The 22,029-nt window shown below is 46.8% G+C and overlaps 1 protein-coding gene across 1 annotated transcript in view; it reads left to right on the top strand.

The window, feature by feature from the left end:
- TMEM272 (transmembrane protein 272) overlaps nt 1-21,457 on the top strand; it is a 35,275-nt gene extending 13,818 nt beyond the window's left edge. The window contains exons 3-5 of the mRNA XM_054015200.1: nt 8,985-9,044; nt 13,802-13,884; nt 17,930-21,457. Of these exons, the coding sequence (XP_053871175.1) occupies nt 8,985-9,044; nt 13,802-13,884; nt 17,930-18,292 (506 nt within the window). The 3' untranslated portion in view covers nt 18,293-21,457. The remainder of the gene's footprint in view (nt 1-8,984; nt 9,045-13,801; nt 13,885-17,929) is intronic.
- Nucleotides 21,458-22,029: the final 572 nt, after the last annotated feature.

The following is a 22,029-nucleotide window of genomic DNA, read 5'->3' as shown; positions in this document are numbered from 1 at the left end:
GGAGTTGGTGGGAGGAAGGAGGGGAATGGTTAATTTCTCCTTGTTTTAAGATCCAAGGGGTTTTGGATTTGTTTTCACCAGGGATTTGGTGAGGGTTTTTCAAGGTTTCCCAGGGAGGGAATCCATTGAAAATGGTGGCAGCCGAACCAGAGCTAAGCTGGTAATTAAGCTTAGAAGTTTTTATGCAGGCCCCTACATTTGTACCCTAAAGTTCAAAGTAGGGATCTCAGTCCTGACATATGGTCACCTTAAGCCCATTTCTCGTACTGCATTTAAACCTCTAGGAACACCCCAAATAGTCCATCTTCCTCTTGGGTGCTTGCGCCCTTCAGAGACTATTGTGTCTGGCCAAGCTAACCAGATCGAATTCTGTTCCTCATAAGTTAGTCCCTTCAAGTTTCCTTGCTGTCCTCCTTTGAATTCCATCTCATTCATTGACCTTTTTCTATTATTAAAGGGCCCAGAACTGCATGCTGTATTCTCAGGTGCCCAACATATTGACGGTTGTGCTGATGTTTTTTGTGGTGTGGATCTATGTCCACTTAGCATCTGCACTGAGACCACTTACTCATTAAACATACACCACTCGAACAGTCACCAGTGGGCAATGAATTGGGTCACGGCCAGCGGAGGATAGGAGCTCAAGAGGAAGGAGGGTTTTATATTTAAAACACAGGCCTAGGGAGTTAGGAAATCTTTATTCTGTTCCTGGCTCTACCAGAGTTCCTGTGCGAACTTTGATCAAGTCCCTTCACCTCTCTGTGCACCTGTTTTCCCCATCCAGGAAATGAGCATAATAAATACCTATCTCTTCACTCAGAGGGTAACTCATTAATTATATTTTGTAAATGAACAGCTTGGTTAGTACGCTGGGAATCAGGAGACCTGCATTTTATTCCCAGCTAAGCCACTGACTTGCTTTCTGATCCTGAGCAAGTGTCACTTAACCCTTACCCTCTGTGTCCAAGTCTCCCTGTCTGTCAAGCAAATTACAGACTGGGAGACTTAATTAGAGATTAAATCCCCTGAGCCATTCTCTTATGTCTCTTACTTAGGACATGTCTACACTACAAACTTTTGCTGATGCAAATGAATTTGGCATACAGCTGCTGCAGTTAGTATATCGCTTGAGTTCTTCCACCAGCGCTTTGAGTACTCACAAGGAGTGCTGTTTAGATGCACTGTGTGGTGCACCATGGGTAGGTATCCCAATGTGCCACCATCCAGCACACTGTGTTTTGGGAAGTTTTGGCAACGCATGATGGGGCAAAAATGAGTAGTGTTGGGGTAACTGGGACTGCAGGCTGAAATTCCCATCATGCAACCTTCTCCTCCCCATAATGCCATCTCTATCCCATCATTTTCATGCCTATTTTGAAAATCCCACAAACCCACGCAGGATTTGTCGCGGTCCGCAATCTCTGACAGAAGCATAGAGCCTGCAGTGCTCTGGACTGTTGTCATGAGCGTCCCAAGCACAGCGTGCATGATCTTCCAGTATTTGCAGAGCTGCAAGAAGAGTCTCAAGGAACACAATGATTTCCTGGAGGGCAGCTTGCTGTGGGACATAGCCCGAACCAATGCAAGGTTGTTGTTGGTGTTCACAGAGCAGCTGCAAATGCTGGAGCGCTGCTTCTGGGGCCTGAGAAACTACCACCAACTGGTGGAATCACTTCATAATGCAGGTTTGGGATAACAAGCAGTGGCTGCAGAACTTTTGAGTTCTTCCCCACCTGGTTTCCCAGCCTGGCTCCTAGTTCCACCTATGCACTCTGCAAACTGGAAGGCTCTTCCCCGCCACCCTCTGGGACTGTCCCAGCCCCGCCATTCCTCCTTCCATGGGCAGCTTGAATGAAAGCAATGCCACCCAATGGAAGGTGAGCATGGCATCTCAGCTGGCCAATGGGAGCTGGAAGTTGCTGGCCTCTTCCAGGTGTGAGGGGAAGGGGTGCGAGGTGGCGGGTGGGAAGATATCTAAAACTGCAGGGCAAAGAGACCAGTAAGTCTGGGGGAGTCCTGACCCTGCACCCCAGCTCCCAGGGGGCCCCTCCCTATGCCCTCAGGTCCCAGCCCGCCAGCTTCCTCGAGGGGCCTTCCCTGGGCCCCCCAGGTCCCAGTCCCTCTCCATGCCCCCCCAGCTCCCAGGGGGCTCCTACATGTGCCCTCAGGTTCCAGCCCAGCAGCTGCCCGGGGCCCCCTACCTGGGCCCCAGGTCCCAGCCCTGTTCCATGCCTCCCAGCTTCCAGGAGGTCCTCTCTCTGCCCCAAGCTCCCAGCCCCCAAGCTCCTGGGAGGGCCTTCCCTGTGTCCCCTGGTCCCAGCTGCCCTCTATGCCCACCTAACTCCTGGGGTCCTCTCCCTTTGCCCCCAGGTCCTAACCTCTCAGTTCCCAGTTAAAAGCAAATACATCATGCAAATACATTCATGGAACAGAGATTAAAGAAGAGGAAGGGACAGTCAAGTCTATTTTAGCTACACATACATTAACTGTGGCTCTCACAGGTCAGTGTATGTGAAGTGGTGGTTGTCCTTACTGTCCCCTAGTGTGGAGTGGTAGGGGTAGGGATGCAGACCCTGATGCCATGTGCAATGCTGAGGTGTGTGGTGGGGGGATGGAGGTGCTATACTGGAGTTCTCCATGGATTGCAAAGGGAGGTGAGCCCATGTTTGCTGAACCTGTAGGTCCATAAGAGTCTGAGCATCTGTGTTTGCTGCTAGAGAAGCCCCATTATGTCCTAGTACATCTCCCTCTCCCTTTTCTTCCTGGGCCTTTTTCTTCTTTGCTCTTTCCTTCTTCATGCAGTCTGCAGTGTTCATCTTTCAGGCCCTCTGCTCACAGTCTGATGCAGCACGAACTTGCAGGCTCTTGTGGAAAATGTCATCTGGAGTTCTCTTCTTTCTCCTCCTTATCTGGCTCAGGTGTTCTGTGGGGATGGAGGGGGAACCCCTGAAGGCCAGAAGGGCAGCAGCAGCTACAGATAAAACACATCGAGGTACCACTGTGGAAAGCGAAAGTTAAGATTCAGAACTCCCTTCGCTTGCTCCCCTAAAGCTTTATACTAGACATGTTTATTGACGCTTCTGCCTCGGAGTGCTTGGCACTGAATACTGGCCCCATTTTCCACAGGCAGTGGTGATCGTTACCCTCAGGAGTGAGTTATCACCTACAAAGGCACATAGAGCACAGCTGCTGCTGGCATCCCAAAGCCACTCAGGCTGTATGCTGCTAGCCTGGGTACTGAAATGGAGCCAGCTAAAGTTATCGCTGACTGGCATGGGACAGAGTCCTACCTCAGAAGAAGAAATAAGGCAGCCATCCCTAGAAATCTTCGGGAGAGGATTGCAGAGTTCTTCCATGAACATTTCATTGAGATCTCTCAGGAGGATTCAAGGGACATCCCTGTGTACCTAAACAAACTGCTCTACATGGCTCCCTGGTAACTTTACAGGGGAAATGAAGCAGATAACAACGCTACCTCCCTTTGTTGTACTGCTACCTGGTCTAGTAGGAGTAACTTAATGAAAAGTCGAGGGCTGTGTCCTGCTAACAGGGCCAGCTCCAGGTTTTCTGCCACCCCAAGCGGGGGAAAAAAATAGCCACGGCAGCACGATCGCAGCAATTTGGCGGCAGGTCCTTCACTCCAAGAGGGACTGAGGGACCCGCCGCCGAATTGCTGCCGAAGACCCGGACATGCCACCCCAACAGTGGCCGGAGTGCTGCCCCTTGGTATTGGCCGCCCCAAGCACCTGCTTCTTTAGCTGGTGCCTGGAGCCAGCCCTGCCTGCTAAGTTGCGGGAGTCATCACCGTAATGGGAAATAAATTTACACACATACCCGAGGTTCCTTCCCCTGCCTCAGGCTCACCTGTGCTCAGCTGCTGGGACTGTCCGGACTGCAGTGGAGTCTCAAATAGTCCTGGCTTGTGGCATAGCTGGAACCCCTGGCTCCATGTCCCCCATCCTCATCCTCGCTGTTCATGGCAGGGGCCTGTGACTTGGGCTCCTCAAAGGTATCCAGAGTGGTGGTGGGGGGGGAGTGTCTCTGTCAAGTCTGGCATGCAGCTCTTTGTAAAAGCATCACCTCTGGAGCTCGACACCAGATTGACTGTTGGCTTCCCTGGCCTTCCGCTATGCCTGCCACAGTTCCTTTGCTTTCACGTGGCACTGCTGCTGATTCCTGTCGTACCCCTTGCCCTGCCTGCTCAGTGCAGTCTTCTCATAGATGTTCACATCTCTATGGCTGGTCCATAGTTGTGCCTGCACAGCCTCTTTTCTTCACAGGCGCTGGAGAGCCAATATCTCCTGTCTGCTCCAAGCCAGAGTGCGTCTGACTTGCATAACTGGCATGGTCAACTGGGCAGTTGCACACAACAGTGAAGAGCTGCTGGGTGTGGTCACCAAGATGGACAATCAGGAAAAGGCATTTCAAAAATTTGTATGGCTGTTAAGGGGGCGTGGCTTCCACTGTCTGGGCAGTGAAGTTCACAATTGTGACCCGAGTGGTTAGTGTGGGGAATTGTGGGACAGCTGCTGGAGGACCATTAGGGTGAACATAAGAAACTCAATGTCTACCTTTGTGCTGCATCAACCTCTGTACGTTGACCATGGCTTAACGCCAGTTGGGGGGGTGGTATTACAATATCAGTGTACTGGAGCGTTTACAACGATGGAAGACAAATTTAAGTGTAGACACATGCACAGCTAGATCAACGCAAGGCGGCTTATGTTAACCTGACTTTGTAGTGTAGACCAGGCCTCACATACACCATACACTCACAGTTACACCAACCTCCACCCAACTATATCAGATCTTCTTTCTAAATCCCTAACCCTGCTCTGGAGAATTGCTTTTATTACTGTGAAGCAATAAAATATTAATAAATGTATCTACACATTGTGCACCCAAGCCCCGTTACATTGCCACTTTCCACAGTTACATTTGATGAGTTCACAGTGCTATAGCAAAACACTTAGGTAAGTATGGAATTCATCTGGAAGTTGGTGGTGTCCTGCCAAGGGGACCCCTTGGATCTCTTAGCAAATCGCTGCAGACTCCTACGAAAACACACAGCAGGCTATAGAACAAACAGCATTTAGGAGTGATGGTAAAAGTATGGCCAGCAACATGACAGGTAAACATGGGAGAGCTTGTAACCTGGTCCATCTGGGTTCTTATACCACATGCACGTCATCATGGTATCTAAGAAAGGTGGGTGGATGGGCTGTGCTCCTCAGCCACTTTTGAAAATTCTGACACATACCACAAAGCAAACTATTATTTAGCTTGTCATTTTAGCACTGTATTTTGGATTTTTTTTAAAAGAAGTAAACCTAATGGCTTGAGATAATGTGAAACCTCAAACATTCTTTGAACAATCATAGTAACACAATAAAGGCTGAGGAGCCCACAAATGAATTGGCATCATTTAAGTACTCTGTGGTAACCCATTTCCTTCACAGGATGAGAGAGAGGGGTCGGCTGTGCGGCCTAAACCTCAGCATGTAATTAGAGACAGCAAAAGCGTGCTGGAGGAGAGGCGAGGACGGGCAGGATGGAGAGCGGTGGCACAATGGCGTTGCTAGGGACAAAGTAACAGCTTAGATCTCAAACCATCAGAGGGAAGAAGAGAAGGAGAGAGTCAAGCAGGAGACAGATCAGAAACTAGTAACTCTGCTAGACAAAGGGTCAGAGTCATGGGTGGCACATACACCCCAAATTCAGGGAGGCTAGCTCCCTACCCTGCCCCTTCTGCCCAGGTCCTGCCCCTACCCCTCCCCTTCTACCCAAGGCCCCATCTCCGCTTTCACCTGCTGGGGCCAGAGGAGCGCTGAGCCCCGCACTGTGGCTGGAGGAGCTCCAGGCCAACCCGCCTGAGCCGCCCAGAACCCCAGCTGGCCGGCCTGAGCCACCCCGCACGCCAGGCTGGGCTGCCCCGAGCCCCAGCTCCCTGGAGGAGCTCTGAGCCCTGCCACAGCCTGGGCCTGGGGCTGTGGCGGGGAGTGTTAGCAGAGGTTTGGGGAGGCTTAGCCTCCCCCAGCCTCCATTATGCTCTGCCCATGGACAGAGTCACTGTGGTGCCTGAAAATTCAGTGTCCACGCCCACAATTCAAATTCTGCTGTTGACCGCAAAGTTCAGAGAATGGGCAGAACCTAACCCAGCTGCTTCCTTATGGTTGCACTTCCAGGCTCCCAGAGCATGAGCTCTTCCCAGTCATCCACTTCCCAACACAGCAGGCCCTCTCCATTAACGGGCTCTCTTTTGGGCCAGACACATGGGAACAAACTTCTCCTCCTCCCTGCAATCCAATGAGACATTCCCAGAACAGGGGGCTTTCTTGACTACCTGCCTCCCCACCCAGTTGTCCAGGTTCCAGGTATGGGTTCCCAGAACACAGTTTCTTCTGGACCAACCTTGGAAAATCAGGAAGCCATCTCCCCTTGTCTTGTGAGTGTGCTCCCAGAACACAAGGCTCCTTTTCTTGCCACTTGCTATGAGGGGTTGGATCCTAGAGGGTGGGTTTCTCTCGCCCAGCTGTGAGGAGATATGGCCACCAACACAGAAATGTTGCCATTTCACTTCCATGAACTGTCGTAAATACAGAGCTATTCCCAGCTCTAGGAGCATGGCACTGTCTGCACGACCTTTGCATACTGCAGTTAAAAAAAGGTTTTCCTGGGCAGCTTAGCCCAGCTCCACAAAGGTATTTAGGTTCCTAACTTTCCATTGATTTGTCCGAAGTCCAGTCAGGGGCAGCACAACCTAGACAAAACAGCCAGTATCTATCTGTGCCATTAGAGGAAAACTCCACAAGTATCAGGGAAAACAATCTTTAGTACTGCTAGTGACGCTTTGTGACTGGCTACAGAACCCTGCCAATTGTATAGTCAATTGTTGAGTATCTCACTTTGTTAAACATGAATCTGGAAACATTCCCAGACTGTGCATCTGCTGCTTCAAAGCGAAATCTCAGAGCATGAGGCTGAATGGGGCGATAATGAGGAAATACATTCCCAGTGACTGCTTAGGGAAGAGAATTCATTAACCATTATCTTTCTTTTTCTCTAGCTCTGAGTGGTCCCTGCTGCCTTTTTCCTCCTCCAAAATCAAGCTAGCTGATAGAAAGCAGGCAAATACAAAACCAAACACCTGTGTGCCAGATGTGCAGTTCTACATGTACATGTGCCCCGCCAAGCCATTTATAGAGTATACTGGAGCCTATTCCAGTGTTTTTTCTTTGGAACTGATCATAGAAAATATCCATTGCACATTAAAGAATCATGATTCTTCTTCCTACGATTCTCTTTATTCTGTACCCACGTGGTGAGTGTAGGAGAGGGCTGGAGAGGGAAAATGGCAGTGGAAGAGATGACCTACCTTCTGCTACACTAGTCATGCTACTTACTTATAACTCCAGACAGTTAACTCAACTACTGAACACCTGAACTGTCCTCTCTGGAATATTAAGTAAATGGGGTTACCTAGGCAACTGGTAGTGTTCACAGGTAAGGTTTAGAGTTCAAAATCATTCCAGTGTATTAGAATAATAATCTGGGTAATGGAACAGTGAGAGGGTCATAGTATAGAACTTGGCATCCATTGTTTTAATGAGAGGTTGTCTATAAAGGCCATTTGAAAGAGCTTAGCCAAGTGTCGGCCTCTTTGCAAACACCTGACACACAGGGAGAATTGCTGCACTGGGAGGTGTTTGAGAAAAAGAGAGAGGATGGTGCAGAAAAAAAAATGGAGGGGGGATGAAGAAACAGAAGTGCTTTCTTCATCTCGAAATACCTTCAGCCCTTTTCAGCTAGTGGATATGTTACATACACTATGTTTGGGGCTGAAGGAGTGAAGCGTAAGAGCTCAGATCTCAGTATGCACCTAATAAAGTTAATGTAGTGTATGGGAGGTAGCATTGTCCAGTGGTTAGAGCCCAGGGCTAGGAGTCAGGAGACCTGGGTTCTGTTCCCAGATCTGTTACTGCCCTTGATTGTTATTACTCCCTTGTGTCTCCATTTCTCCTTCTGTGAGATAGCGATAATAATACTTACCTTCAGTTGGAAAGCACTCTGAGGTCTATGAACAGGACATGCTATATAATAGCTACGTGTGCCGATGCAGTTGCTAACGTTGCTGGGGCTCCATCCGTTCCTGTGCACTGAGACACGAGGAGCGGGTTTGAACTAGCAGGGCTGAGCTGTGCAAAGCTACCTTGGGGACTATGCCCTACAGTTCAAGGTTCAAATTTGGCAAACTCGGACCTCCAAAGGAACCTCATACTGCCTTTCTCTAGAGTGGCTTTTTTCTATCCTCTGAGCCACCTCGACCTCCTTGTAGTGCTCTTACTCACCACTGGGATCTGTTTGCAACCTGAGCAACATGTGACCCCTGGAACTCCATAATAACCTTTTTACAGTTACTTTGCAGAGCAGAATTTCACTTTAACAATGCTGAATGCCCATCATTAGGCTCCAAAGTTGACCATTATTGATAAGAATAGGGAGAGTTCACACTTATCTTGCTGCAATTGTTTCTGTCATCTTGCACAGGTAGGCAGACACTGCTGCATTGGGATGCATTTGGAAAACTTTTGTTACCATTACAAGGGCTGGAAACATAATAATTTGAAAATGAACGCTTGAATTTTGCAGAAGATGATGAAGCCCCCACCAGTGCTGGTATGGTGCCTGCTCCACAGCCCACGGAGTTCAATAGAAGGACTTCAGGCCCATGATGAATAAGCTATTACTGGCTGCTCCAAGGTGGTGAGACTGCTCAAGTATCACTGTAAAATTCAGTGTCAGCAGGTGAAATACACCACAACCCAGTCATCACTGATCCCACGCAATCCAAATGAAGCTCTCATTGCATTGGATTATGGACACTCCTTGTCCACACGCGTGGTGCAAGGGGACATATTTAATAGGACGTGGTATTTTTTGAAATACTGCCAGCTGAATAACCCACCATTCTTGTTTCTTTACAGCATGCTTTATTTTTGGGCTTCTTGCTTTCCTTGCTTTACCACTGTCCATGGCTTTTACAGGTAAGCTGTCTATCTAAGACGTTTAAAGAGAGGAGCTTGGTGGTATTATATAGTTATATAGCAATGCCACCTGTGAAAAGATTAGTTTGAATCTGATTTATGACACAAGTTTACCTGACTTTGGTGATGTCACCACATATTGTTGTCGACGTCGTACAGTACATACTTGTCACTACATCTGTTTGTCCACGTCATAAAACCACCACAGAGCTTGCTATGGTTGTTGATATCTGCTTCGGTGATTCCTTGAACTGGCGTGGGGTGTGCAGGTCATTATCAAAGCAGGTTGGCAGTTATGTGGGAAAAGCATGCTGAATAGGAGTCAGACTCGTAATGATAAACTCCATCCCTTCCACTATTATTTTTCACCCTGTAAGCTTCTGGGGCGATATCCAGGCTACCACAGCAGCCATTTATATGGGGAGCCAGAAATTCCGGCCTTCTAATCCCAGTTCTGATGACTCCTTCTGTAGTTTTGGACAACCCACCTAACCTCTTTTCCTAAATTTCTCCATCTATGAAATGTGGCTCTTTTAATTTTCTTATCTACCTCACAGCAGTGTCAGGAAACTTAATTAGTAGCAAAATACTGCTCACCTTACCCATTTGGCAATCCTGTTGACTCCAATGGGATTATTCATATGACTCAAGCAGGATTTGGCCCAGTTATTGGAACCTGAGTTGAAGATGAAAACAACCATATAAGTGCTAAAATAATACTAATACTGATAATAAATAGCAAGAAACAGGTACAAAGGCAATTTCACCCAGAACTTGCATCCTGAATAAAAGACATGGTTCAAGTAGGGTGACCAGATGTCCTGATTTTATAGGGACAGTCACGATTTTGGGGTCTTTTTCTTATATAGGCTCCTATTACCCCACACGCCCTGTCCCAATTTTTCACACTTGCTCTTTGGTCACCCTATGTGCAAGTCATTGAATTGCTTGTGAACAAAATAGAGTGCACTGTACAGTATATGTCCAGTATACGAATTCACCTCCAAACAGCCAGAAAAGTGAACTGCTCTTTCTGATCCACTGAACACTCTTCAGGCTGTAGTTGAAAAAATATTCATTTCAAACACAATTCACATGCCTCTAAGTATAAAGAAGGCTGGGTATGGCTGGACTCAGGTCTGAGCTACAAACTAAACAAACAAAAAGGTGAATGTTGCTCTTTCCTACAGTGGTTTGGTTGCACTATAGGAATAATTTCACAGTTAAAGTACTTTTATGAACACTGAGAAGTATGACAGGTTTCAGAGTGGTAGCTGTGTTAGTCTGTATCAGCAAAAAGAATGAGGAGTACTTGTGGCACCTTAGAGACTAACAAATTTATTTATTTAAAGCATAAGCTTTCATGGGCTAAAACCCACTTCATCGGATGCATGCAGTGGAAAATACAGTAGGAAGATATATTTACACAGAGAACATGAAAAAATGGGTGTTGCCATACCAACTTTAACGAGACTAATCAATTAAGGTGGGCTACTATCAGCAGGAGAAAAAAAACGTTTGTAGTGATAATCAGGATGGCCCATTTCAAACAGTTGGCAAGAAGGTGTGAGTAACAGTAGGGGAAAACTTAGCCTGGGGAAATAGTTTTTACTTTGTATAATGACCCATCCACTCCCAGTCTTTATTCAAGCCAAATTTAATAGTGTCCAGTTTGCAAATTAATTCCAGTTCTGCAGTTTCTCTGAAGGACGATCCCTCACTCTCACAGATCTTGGGAGACAGGCCAGTCCTCGCTTACAGACAGCCTCCCAACCTAAAGCAAATACTCACTAGCAACCACACACCCCACAACAAAAACACTAATCCAGGAACCTATCCTTGCAACAAAGCCCGATGCCAACTCTGTCTATTCAGGGGACACCATCATAGAACCTAATCACATCAGCTACACCCAGGGCCGGCTCCAGCTTTTCTGCCGCCCCAAGTAGAAAAAAAAAAAAAAAAGACGAGCGGCGGCACTTCGGCGGAAGCTCAACTGTGCCGCTTCTTCTGTGGCAGATCGGCGGCAGGTCCTCCCTCTCTTTCTCTTTGACAGCAATTCAGCGGCAGCTCAAAGAGGAAGAGAGGGAATCAGGGACCCCCCCACCGAATTTCCGCCGAAGACCCGGACATGCCGCCCTGATACCGGAGGGAGTGCTGCCCCTTTGAATTGGCCGCCCCAAGCACCTGCTTGCTACACTGGTGTCTGGAGCCGGCCCTGGCCACACCATCAGAGGCTTGTTCACCTGCACATCTACCAATGTGATATATGCCATCATGTGCCAGCAATGCCCCTCTGCCATGTACATTAGCCAAACCAGACAGTCTCTATGCAAAAGAATAAATGGACACAAATCAGATGTAAAGAATTATAACATTCAAAAACCAGTTGGAGAACACTTCAACCTCCCTGGACACTCAATTACAGACCTAAAAGTTGCAATTCTTCAACAAAAAAACTTCAAAAACAGACTCTAACGAGAAACTGCAGAACAGGAATTAATTTGCAAACTGAACACCATTAAATTAGGCTTGAATAAAGACTGGGAGTGGATGGATCATTACACAAAGTAAAAACTATTTCCCCAGGCTAGTTTTTCCCCTACTGTTACCTATGATTCAGCTAAGGGTCTATGCTGCCCCTGGCCTCAGCTCTATGTCCACTGGGTGCTACTGCAGAGACTATGTGTCCCAGACAGTCAGGAGATGCATTGATTCAGCATATCTCGAAAACTTATCCTGACTGAGCTCTTATATAGACCTGGCCATCACCTAAAACTGTTGCCTATCCCAAGGGAGAGTGGTGATGGGGTGAATGCGACAGGGCTGCAGGGACCAGGCTAGTGCAGGGAGGTGTCATTACACCATGGCATAATTTACACATTGGCAGCCAGCCTTCAAAAATGAACAGGGCCAGTGCTACCATTTAGGTAAACTAGGCGGTTGCCGAGGGCGCCAAGATTTGGGGGTGCCAAAAAGCGGTGCCCCCAATTTGTTTTTTACAGCGTTCCTATGCCCCCTCCCCGAGCATGCCATCACTGCTCCACTTCTCCCGCCTCCCAGACTTGCAGCGCCAATCAGCTGTTTGGTGCCGCAAGCCTGGGAGGGGAGGAGAATTAGAGCGGGGACGGCGTGCTCGGGGAGGAGGTGGAGCAGAGGTGAGCTGGGGTGGGGAGCTGCCGCATGGCTCCCTGGGCCGGGACGGTGGGGAGCTGCCACGGGGGTGCCTCGGGGGGGCGGGGGAGCTGCTGCAGGGCTCCCCACCCCAGCTCACCTCTGCTACGCCCCCTCTCCGAGCATGCCGTCGCTGCTCCACTTCTCCCGCCTCCCAGGCTTGCGGCGCCAATCAGCTGTTTGGCGCCGCAAGCCTGGGAGGGGAGGAGAATTAGAGCGGGGGCGGCATGCTCGGGGAGGAGGTGGAGCAGAGGTGAGCTGGGGTGGGGAGCTGCCGCATAGCTCCCCAGGGGGGGAGCTGCCATGGGGGGGGGGTACCTCAGGGTGGAGGGAGGGTGGGGAGCTGCCGTAGGGCTGGGGGGGGGCGCAAGATGGAAGTTTCACCTAGGGCGTGAAACTTCCTTGCACAGGCCCTGGGCTAGAATCTAACCTTTTGTTGTTAATACCCCCTTCTAGTAATAGATTTTAATGTATGAAACTTCGAGGTGAAAATGTGGCATTTATTCTAGGGGATTAGCCCAGATCTGTGGGTAACTTCCCACATCAGACGCAGAGTCCTTTTTTCATGACTTGCTGAAATTAAGAGAGACTGTCAGTGTAATACAGCGTTGTCACAGGATAATGGTTTCCGACAGCTACATATCTGCGAAGGCATTTTAAGGAGAATTAAATGTCAAGGCGAAATGCAGACATTTATTATCTAAGCAAGGGACTCGAGTTCTCTGATAACATTCTGTTACAATGATCTCTCACAATGACTTGATTTCGATAGATCCGATTATTGATGTGCATCCAATCATTTTGGCTCTCGTCAAAGAGAGAATTTCTAGATATTTATCTAATATTAACAGATCTGTAACTATGCAAATAATAGTGCCGATCAATATTCATGAAGAACAGCCAATAATTCCTAACTATAAACATTTGAGATCTTTTCAACCCCTTGGTTATTTATCTACTTTCAAATTTTAACAAGTAGGAATGAAATTTTGTCATTAAAAATTCCAAAAAGCAAAGCTAGAGATGGAGTGACCCTTTAGATCAGAGTCCATCTCCCTGACCATGCAGGATCATTCCTGGCAGCATTTCCCGCGCTTTGTCCACACTGCAGTGGAGCCAGGAAGCCCTGGGATTGCTCCCCAGGTCCGAGGCTCTTGGTTCACAGGCTGCTGAGGAGCTGGACAGACGACCTGGCAGGAAACAGCTTAGGGTCCATCCGAAGTTTGTTGAAATTGTTGGAATTTTTCTGACCAGCTCTATATTTAATAATACACGTAACAAAAGATGAACAGAGCCATAAAACATGCACCTGGCTCAAATGAGTAACCCCATAATCTTGATATTGTGACTTTCGTTCTATTTCGTCCCTTCCCTGCCTTTTTGTTTGTTCATTATCCTCATTTGTGTTGTGTCTGATGCAAGGCCCCTTTAATTCAATCCCACTGACCTTAATGTTAATTGGATCCGAAGCTTATTTGTAAGTACTACACTGCACTTATTGCATCTTTATTTTTTTCTGTAAAGCATATACTGGTATTTTGGCCACTTACGGTAATTAACGATATTATATTTTTGGTACTCAGGAATGAAGTTTTTGGAAGACTGCCCACTTCAACCACTAATTCCCTTATATCTGTTGGTGGGTGGTGTTGTCGGCAGTGTAAAGGTACTGTGCATTGTATGTGAAAAATGTTTTATGTGCCAAGACTTTGACATTATAAAGTATGTTTCAAGTGAGCTGTGTTCAGACAGGATACTTAAGAATTTACATTAAATTCTTATGGTTGATTGAGAGCTAGGCAACTGAATGATATCACAGGATAATAATTCCTTGCTGCACCACAAAATAGGCACATTTATCTCCAAAGCAAGAGGCATTGATCCTGTGGAAATGTTCTGCTACAATGATTTGATTTCCATTTTATCAAATGATAGATCTAGAATGAATAAATGAATGTTAGTACAGGAAAGTAACAACTTCTCACTATACAGTACCATGACGGACCTGCTGGTGCATTCAGGAGAACATAGTAATTGTGTATCTCAGCCAATCAGAGAGCATCTGAGCCATAAAAGGACAATGGCTTCTGGTTGGCTGAATTTTATTTCTTTTATCAATGAGGACAGGAGAACCAGGCAGCAATCTCAGTGGCTGGCACAGATGTAAGTGATTAATGTAACATCACATGCTGCATGTAAATGATGCTAAAACTTTGTAAGGTTGGAAATCCTGTACTAGTGGTCTGATCTCCCTAGACACAGAGTGAAGATTCTTGCCCTGAAGCCTCTCCAGGAATTAACTGAAACGCTTAAAACCGCTAGATTAAAACAGGTAGCTTTATTTAGTCAACAGGACGTAACAATCAGAGTTAGCATCTGTTCTGAAATGTATCTGCCCCTGCTTTGGAGGCTGACAGGAGAGGAATTCCGCTGTCAATGAGCCTTATTCACCTTGCCCTGATCAGTATGTAGTTATTCCCACCAATGCAAAGTGGGCATAAAATACACCAAATCAGAACGGTTGCATTTCACATGCTCCATGCACTCCCTTTGCACTGGTGGAAATGACTACACCAGGTGCAGGGCAATAATGAATCAGGCTCTGTCTCTTCTAACAATCCCCCCAACTCCTCAGACCCTGCTCCTTCTCTTGAGGAGACACAAACTGAACAAAAAAATAGTGAAGCTGTTTCTCTGTTCTGAGCTACTCTACAAATCTCATTGTGCCAGTGTGTGCTTGTCTGACAGGGTTATCCCTGTAGCTGGGTGACATCCCAGGTAATGATGGAGACTGTAATGCTGTAACACAATCTATAACAGGGGTGGCAAACTACGGCCTGTGGGCTGGATCTGGCCCACCAGCCATTTTAAGTCAGCCCTCGAGTTCCCGCTGGGGAGTGGGGTCTGGGGCTTGCTGCACTCCGGTGCTCTGGCGCTCCAGCCAGGGAGCAGGGTCAGGGGTAGTTCCATGCAGCTCCTGGAAGCAGTGGCATGGCTCCCCTTCGGCTCCTATGCACTTCAATGGCCCCCTCCGGTGCTCCAATGGGAGCTGCAGGGGCCGTGGCTGCGGACAAGGCAGCGTGCAGAGCCACCTGTGTAGGAGCCGGAGAAGGGACATGTCACTGCTTCCAGGAGCCAGTTCAGGTAAGTGCCACCCGGAGCCTGCACCCCTCAGCCTCTCCCCATGCCCCAACCCCCAGCCCCAGTCCTGATCCTCCTCCTGCCCTCCAAACCCCTTGATCCCAGCCTGGAGCACCCTCCTGCACCCCAAGCCCCTCATCCCCAGCCCCACCCCAGAGCCCCCACCCCCAGCTGGAGCCCTCACCCCCCACACCTGCAACCACTCCCCCGCCCCAGCCCAGAGCCCCCTCCCACATCCTGAACTCCTCATTTCTGGCCCCATTGCTGAGCCCACACCCCCAACCAGAGCCCTCACCCTCTCCCGTACCCCAACCCCAATTTTATGAGCATTCGTGGCCTGCCATACAATTTCTATTCCCAGATGTGGCCCTTGGGCCAAAAAGTTTTCCCATTCCTGATCTATAACCATGTAGTGCCCTCTACACTGCAAACAAAAACCCATGGCAGACGCCCCTAAGTTGCTTGCTGGCACAGGTAGTGTTGTCATGTAGACAGAGACTATGGTATATATGGTACGATATTCCCAATTAGCTATTCCATTTAGTCTCCCTCACTTTTCCATGGAGAATCTGATTGAGGTAGGAGTCCCCTGCTGTGAGAAACTAATGTTCCAGGCAAGGGAAGCCTGTCTCCTGAAGTCAAGGCTGCCAGTCTCTTACCTGAGAACAGTAGCATTGCACGCTGCTACACTCCCCTTATGCATGTCTCTTGCCTCTTTTTTGTGCCAGGATCAATGAAGAGAGAAAAGGCAGAGAATGCTCTTGTTAAGAGGTCTCTACACACCCTACACTTGCCCAGCATAGATTCAGTATATGGTCCCACTAATGAGAAATGAATAGTCCCCATCAAGGGGCTGTGGTCAGTATCTTCAGCAAAATAGGTGAATGGGGAAAAGAAAGTACTTAAGCTTGTTAGAAATCATTTGCTGTGCATGAATTCCACCGGTTAAATGCTCAGTCATTTGATTGCTCAGCTGGACTTTCCTGCAGCAATAGCATAATCAGAGGATTAGATTAATAACAGCTAAGTTTTCCTTTAGGAAAATTAAATCGGAATGGGAGTTTTTCATTGTAATGAACTGGGACCCTCATCAACAATGCTGACATCCACAGTTTTAATATGATTGCTTGAAACTCTCCTAATATTGTTGACCAGAGATTAATAAAGATTTTAATGAGTAATAAAATTGTGCTAGCCATTAGTGATTAGTCTGTCGTCAATTCTCATTAAAAATGACACTATACATGGGTCCAATGCTTCTCCTACTGAAGTCAATCAGGGCTCTGCCTTTGGCTTCAATGGAAGCAGGATTGGACCTATATTTTGTAATGTGGTGACCAACTTGATTTTAATAATTTGATTAGAATAGTTCATGTTTTAACATAGCCCCTCAATAGCACCTTGTTTATCAGCTTAAATCCAGTTGGTTCAATTCCACCCTCGGTTATACTCATATGTAAGAACATAAGAATGTCCATACTGGATCAGACCAATGGTCCTTGTAGCCCAGTATCCTGTCTTCCAACAGTGGCCAGTGACAGATGCTTCAGATCAAATGAACAGGGCAATACTGAGTGATCCATCCCTTGTCATCTAGTCCCAGCTTCTGGCAGTCAGAAGTTTAGAGACAGCCAGGGCATAGGATTGCATCTCTGACCATCTTGGCTAATAGCCATAAATGGACCTTGCCAAGCTGTCCTGCAGTGGCTCAAGGGTAGACTGTTAAGAACCAGGGCACAAACCCCAAATTGGTAGTGAGTTCTATACTTGGGGCTTGTCTACACTACACAGTTAGGTCGACATAAGGCAGCTCATGTTGACCTAAGTATGTCAGTGTCTACACTACAGCCTTTCTCCCGCCAATGTAGGTGCTCTACTACACCGACATAATAACCCCACCTCAATGAGAGGCATAAGGCTTACGTTGGTATAGTTAGAGCGGTGCAGTGTCTGTGTAGTAGGCTGGAGCACCCAGGGAAAAAAATTAGTGGGTGCTCAGCACCCACTGGCAGCCAGCTCCCTCCTCCCACCCCAGCACCTCCTGTCCGCCAGTGGCCCTGCTGATAAACTCCTCCCCCTCCCACCCAGTGTCTCCCATCCACTGTGATCAGCTGTTTTGCGGCATGCAGGAGGCTCTGGGAGGAATAGGGAGAAGCAGGGAGCTCAGGGAAGGAGGTGGAATTAGACGGGGCAGGGGTGGGGGTGGGGGCAGGGAAGGGGTGGGGGTGGGGGCGGGGCCTGGGGTGGAGTGGAGTGGTGGGGAAAGAGGTGGGACGGGGTGGGGGTTTGGGGGAAGAGGGCAGATGGGGGCAGGGACTGGGGCAGAGTGTGGGGTTGAGTACCCCTGGGTCCGGACGAAGCTGGCACCTATGTGCCACATTATTGTTTTAATTTTGCTGAAGGCTTTTATAGGGGCCAGTCCTGACCATTCTGAGCAGTTCTTCAGAGTTGCTGAGTGCTCTCTGCTTTTGCTGAAGTCTATAAGAGGTGAGGGCTCAGCACCTCACAGAGTTGACCCCTTAAAGCCAGTGGCTCTGTTTATTCACTTTCTTTGTCTCTACAACATACAGGTGACTCTTCTGCTTTATGACTCCACCAGGATGCGGCAACTGCTTTCCAAATCTGTCGTGATTGATGATGACGACGACGATGAATATCCATGGCGGCAGAATGCTCACAAATACTACATCCATCTTACGCTCAGCCTCTTCCTCTTTATCTGGTTCATACTTGGGAACTATTGGGTGTTTTCTGTCTATCTGCCAAATTTCATTCCACCTTTCCACCAGCCCCAGGATTATTGTGATAAAACCCTGTACATTTTTGCTGTTGGAGTTCTTATCATTAGTCATACTGTGCTGTTTTTGCTTATCTTTTGTAGCTTCTGTATATATTGTTTTTCTAAGCGAAGATATGCTGCAGAAGAGGATTAAAAGCCATAGAAACTAAACCACAGCTGTTAGGTAAAGAGTGTCCAATGAAAAACAAAAGGCAATAATTTACCAGTGTGTGTGTATATAGATAGATATATATATATAATAGCAGCCAACTATACTGAGGAAATTGTGCAAGCCAGTGCCATCTGGCTCTTTTAATATAATACATCATAGTAATGTAAAATTGCTGCTATAGATGGCAAGCTGCTCTCCCGCTAACTTTTACATCCATTTTGTTAGGGGTTTCATTTGAAGCGTTGAAATCTGCAGCTGAGAACTGCAGACAGCAAACCCCTCTCAAACCTTATTCTTAGACCTTTAGGAATTCTTTTTCAGCGTAATACATTTTCCTCTCAATTTGTATAGGTAGTATGTGGTCTATCACCATGGTATCTGAGCACCTCCATATCCATTAACCTTTTGAGGATGTATCATTGTCCCTATATTACAGATTGGGGGAGGGATAGCTCAGTGGTTTGAGCATTGGCCTGCTAAACCCAGGGTTGTGAGTTTAATCCTTGAAGGTGGCATTTAGGAATCTGGGGATTGGTCCTGCTTTGAGCAGGGGGTTGGACTAGATGATATCCTGAGGTCCCTTCCAACCCTGATATTCTATGATTTTATGGGGAACTGAGGCACAGAGAGATTCAGTGATGTAGCCAAGGTCAGCCAGGAACTGAACCTAAATTTTTTGACTATCAGCCCAGTGCCTCAACCACAAGATCATCCTTCCCTTCTGGGAAAAAAAGGGAAAGCAAAGTTTACATGGGGCAACTTTACTTTCTCTCTCTATTTGTACAATATAATTTAATAGCATCTAGGTAGAACAAAGAGTGCTTTAAAGCCCCCCTGATGAAGTCCACAGGGAAATTGACTATTTTCATATTTTTGGTATGTGACAACTTCAGAATGAGGTGGGGCATGATATCAGTATTACAGATGAACGTGTTTACTTTGGCAGTGCATTGGTTGTGATTTCAGGGGGTCCTTTTGATTTGTTTCCCTTAATGATGTACATGTGTAAATCTATACTTAGTGGATGGATGTGATGACAGCAGAAGTATCCGCTTTAGAAGCACCAGCATGCATGGAGGCAATTGTCCTGTGGTGTATAATGAAACTAACTTATTATTGGTCCTGGTAGATGCTGTTTTTCTGTTGATTAACGCATGTGAAGTGCTCCTTCTGCTTTTGCTCTTACACAGTTACCTTAGATGATCAAAGCAGAGTATTCCCTCTGCCTAGATTTGACACCTGTGCTCAGACATGCAGGCATTCAACAGCACCAAGATAACAGAATGTGGACATGCATTTTGGATGTTCTTTTTATTAAAGACCATGCAACCAATAACCTCCCCTTGTACCACATAGAAATAGTGCAAAATTAGGTGTTTGTAAATTAACCTCTGTTTGCACTTCAACCTTTGAAGTACCCCATAGCTTAATCTGATCTGTTTGGCCATTCATTTGTGGGCCCAAGGCTGAACTTTGCTTAAAGTTTTTGGCAACAGTTCTGCTTTCAGCCATGAACACACAACTCCTAATAAAGTCAGTGGCAGTCGCATATGTGTCTTGGAGCACAAGTGGGTCCTTATTGTTTATAACTCAGTCCATGGCACTAAGAAGTGCATGTTAGAAAAAGATCACAAGTCATTCCACAGAGTTTGATTTTAAATAGGAAGTGGGACAAGAGGTGCAATTGTTTACTAAGTGGCCGGGTAGTGAGTTATTAGAGAGGCTGCTCTCTCCCTGCTGGTGTGGTTTATTCCATCAAGTCAGAGCTAAGGTTAGGATCAACTGTAAAATTCTCCAGCCCTTAAGCAGCCACTCGAAAGAAGCTATAATTTGATGGACTATGCTCAGGAGTGCAGGGAATAGGGACACCTAACACTGCTGGCAGCACTTACTGTCTCAAAAGGTGCATGTCTGTAGGTGGAGAGGTGTGGCCCTGGAATCCCTTCCCCTGTTCCAGAGCACCAGCAGAGGAGCATGAGCCACACTTTTCCAAAAGTGTATCAAGACTTGCTTCTTACCACACTCTCCACAGTCTCTCTGGAGGCATTTTATATCGCCTAGGCTTGATTCTTGCCACTGATGGAATGCTAGAATTGCCTCCATTGACTCATAGTTTTGGCCCTTGGATTGCAGTGCAGACAGATCTGTTCCATAAAACACAGTTCATCCTGTCTGAATAATTTCATCTTACATGTATAGCACCTTTCATTCATCAAGATCCCAAAGTGCTTTACAAATTTTACCTAAGCAGGAATCCCTTCACCCACTACTGAAGTGCCATCACCTCTGAGTCAACCACAGCAGCTGATTAACAGTGCACAACAACATTAAACAAAATCTTAGGACACGACGTGAAGAAAAAAATCATATTCAATTGTCACTGCATTGGGAATTTAAAAAGGCAGAAGATAGTTACCCAAACTACATTCATAAGACAGAAGACTCCAGCGCTAACAGTTCCCACACTCACAAAAAGTTTCCTAGGATCTTTAATGGCCACAAGTTATGAAGTCTCATTCAAAAGACAGTAGGACTGGTTCTCAACTGTCTTTCACTTTGGGCCTGATTCTTTAGCAGCTGGAACCTTTTGTGGTCATTTTACACCTTTGCAGAGTGAATGTAAAATGCTCTGAAATCAGACAGGTAGTGTTTTACACTCAGCACAGGTGCTGCAGAGCAAGTGTGAACACTATCATCATTATGAGATGAGAATTCTGATTTGATAGTGGTTTGTACGCATCTGATCCAGAAATAAATGAATGCACGCAATGCAAGGTTTGCACGTGAACACCTCCAAAGCTGTGCTAGGGCACTGGTCCAGTACTGACTCAGATTTAAACATGCAGAATCACCAACAGCTTTTCCTTCAGCATCTTGGGTTGTCCCAGGTGGTCTCCCAGTCAAGCATTAGCAAGGCCTAACCCTGCTTAGTTTATAACAGCTGTCAAGTTTGCAACCCAAAGCTGAATCACTGAAGATACAAAATATACCTTTTGTTAACATTTTGAATATTTTGTAATTTAAGGGATAAAATTACAGTAGTTTGAAAATCAGCCATGTCCCTCTTTATTTGTAATTTCTTCTTGAAATGAAACAAAAAACTATTAGGCTAATTCTTTTGAACCAGCCAGCATTATGATTGCGGTAGAGGAAATCAGTTGCAATTGTGCTTCTTAAATCATCATCTCTTCTTGAGAAATAAATGTAGCTTTTAAAGGAAAAATATCCATGATTTCCATGGGCTAGATATCCTGTACGATATTAGTATTCATAGTACTGTGTATTATGGAAATACACACACACACACACACAGTGGTGATATCCATGTGGTAAATTACATTTATCATACACTGTTGACCACCTCACCTTCACTCTGCCCACTAATCCACCTTCATTGGTACTACGCCTAACATTCCAGAACCCTGTGCAGCAGTTTCAAACAGCAGTAAAACAATCTGCCAGATAAATGTTTCCTTATTTCCCCCCCACATGTGGAATCCCACCCTTCCTGCACCCCCACTGCCCCCACGAAGAGATGAACAATGCACATAATTCAGTCCTGTAGCAAATTTGAGTTCTGGCATTATGTTACCCCGGCCGGCTCCAACATTTCTGCCGTCCCAAGCAAAAAAAAAGCTGCGATCGTGATCGGCGGCGGCAATTGGAAAAAAAAAAAGCCGCGATCGGCGGCGGCAGTTCAGCGGCAGGTCCTTCGCTCC

The sequence above is a fragment of the Malaclemys terrapin genome, chromosome 1 (assembly GCF_027887155.1).
Source record: "Malaclemys terrapin pileata isolate rMalTer1 chromosome 1, rMalTer1.hap1, whole genome shotgun sequence".
NCBI classification, from domain to species: Eukaryota; Metazoa; Chordata; order Testudines; family Emydidae; genus Malaclemys; species Malaclemys terrapin.
This window is presented reverse-complemented; position numbering and strand designations above follow the sequence as displayed.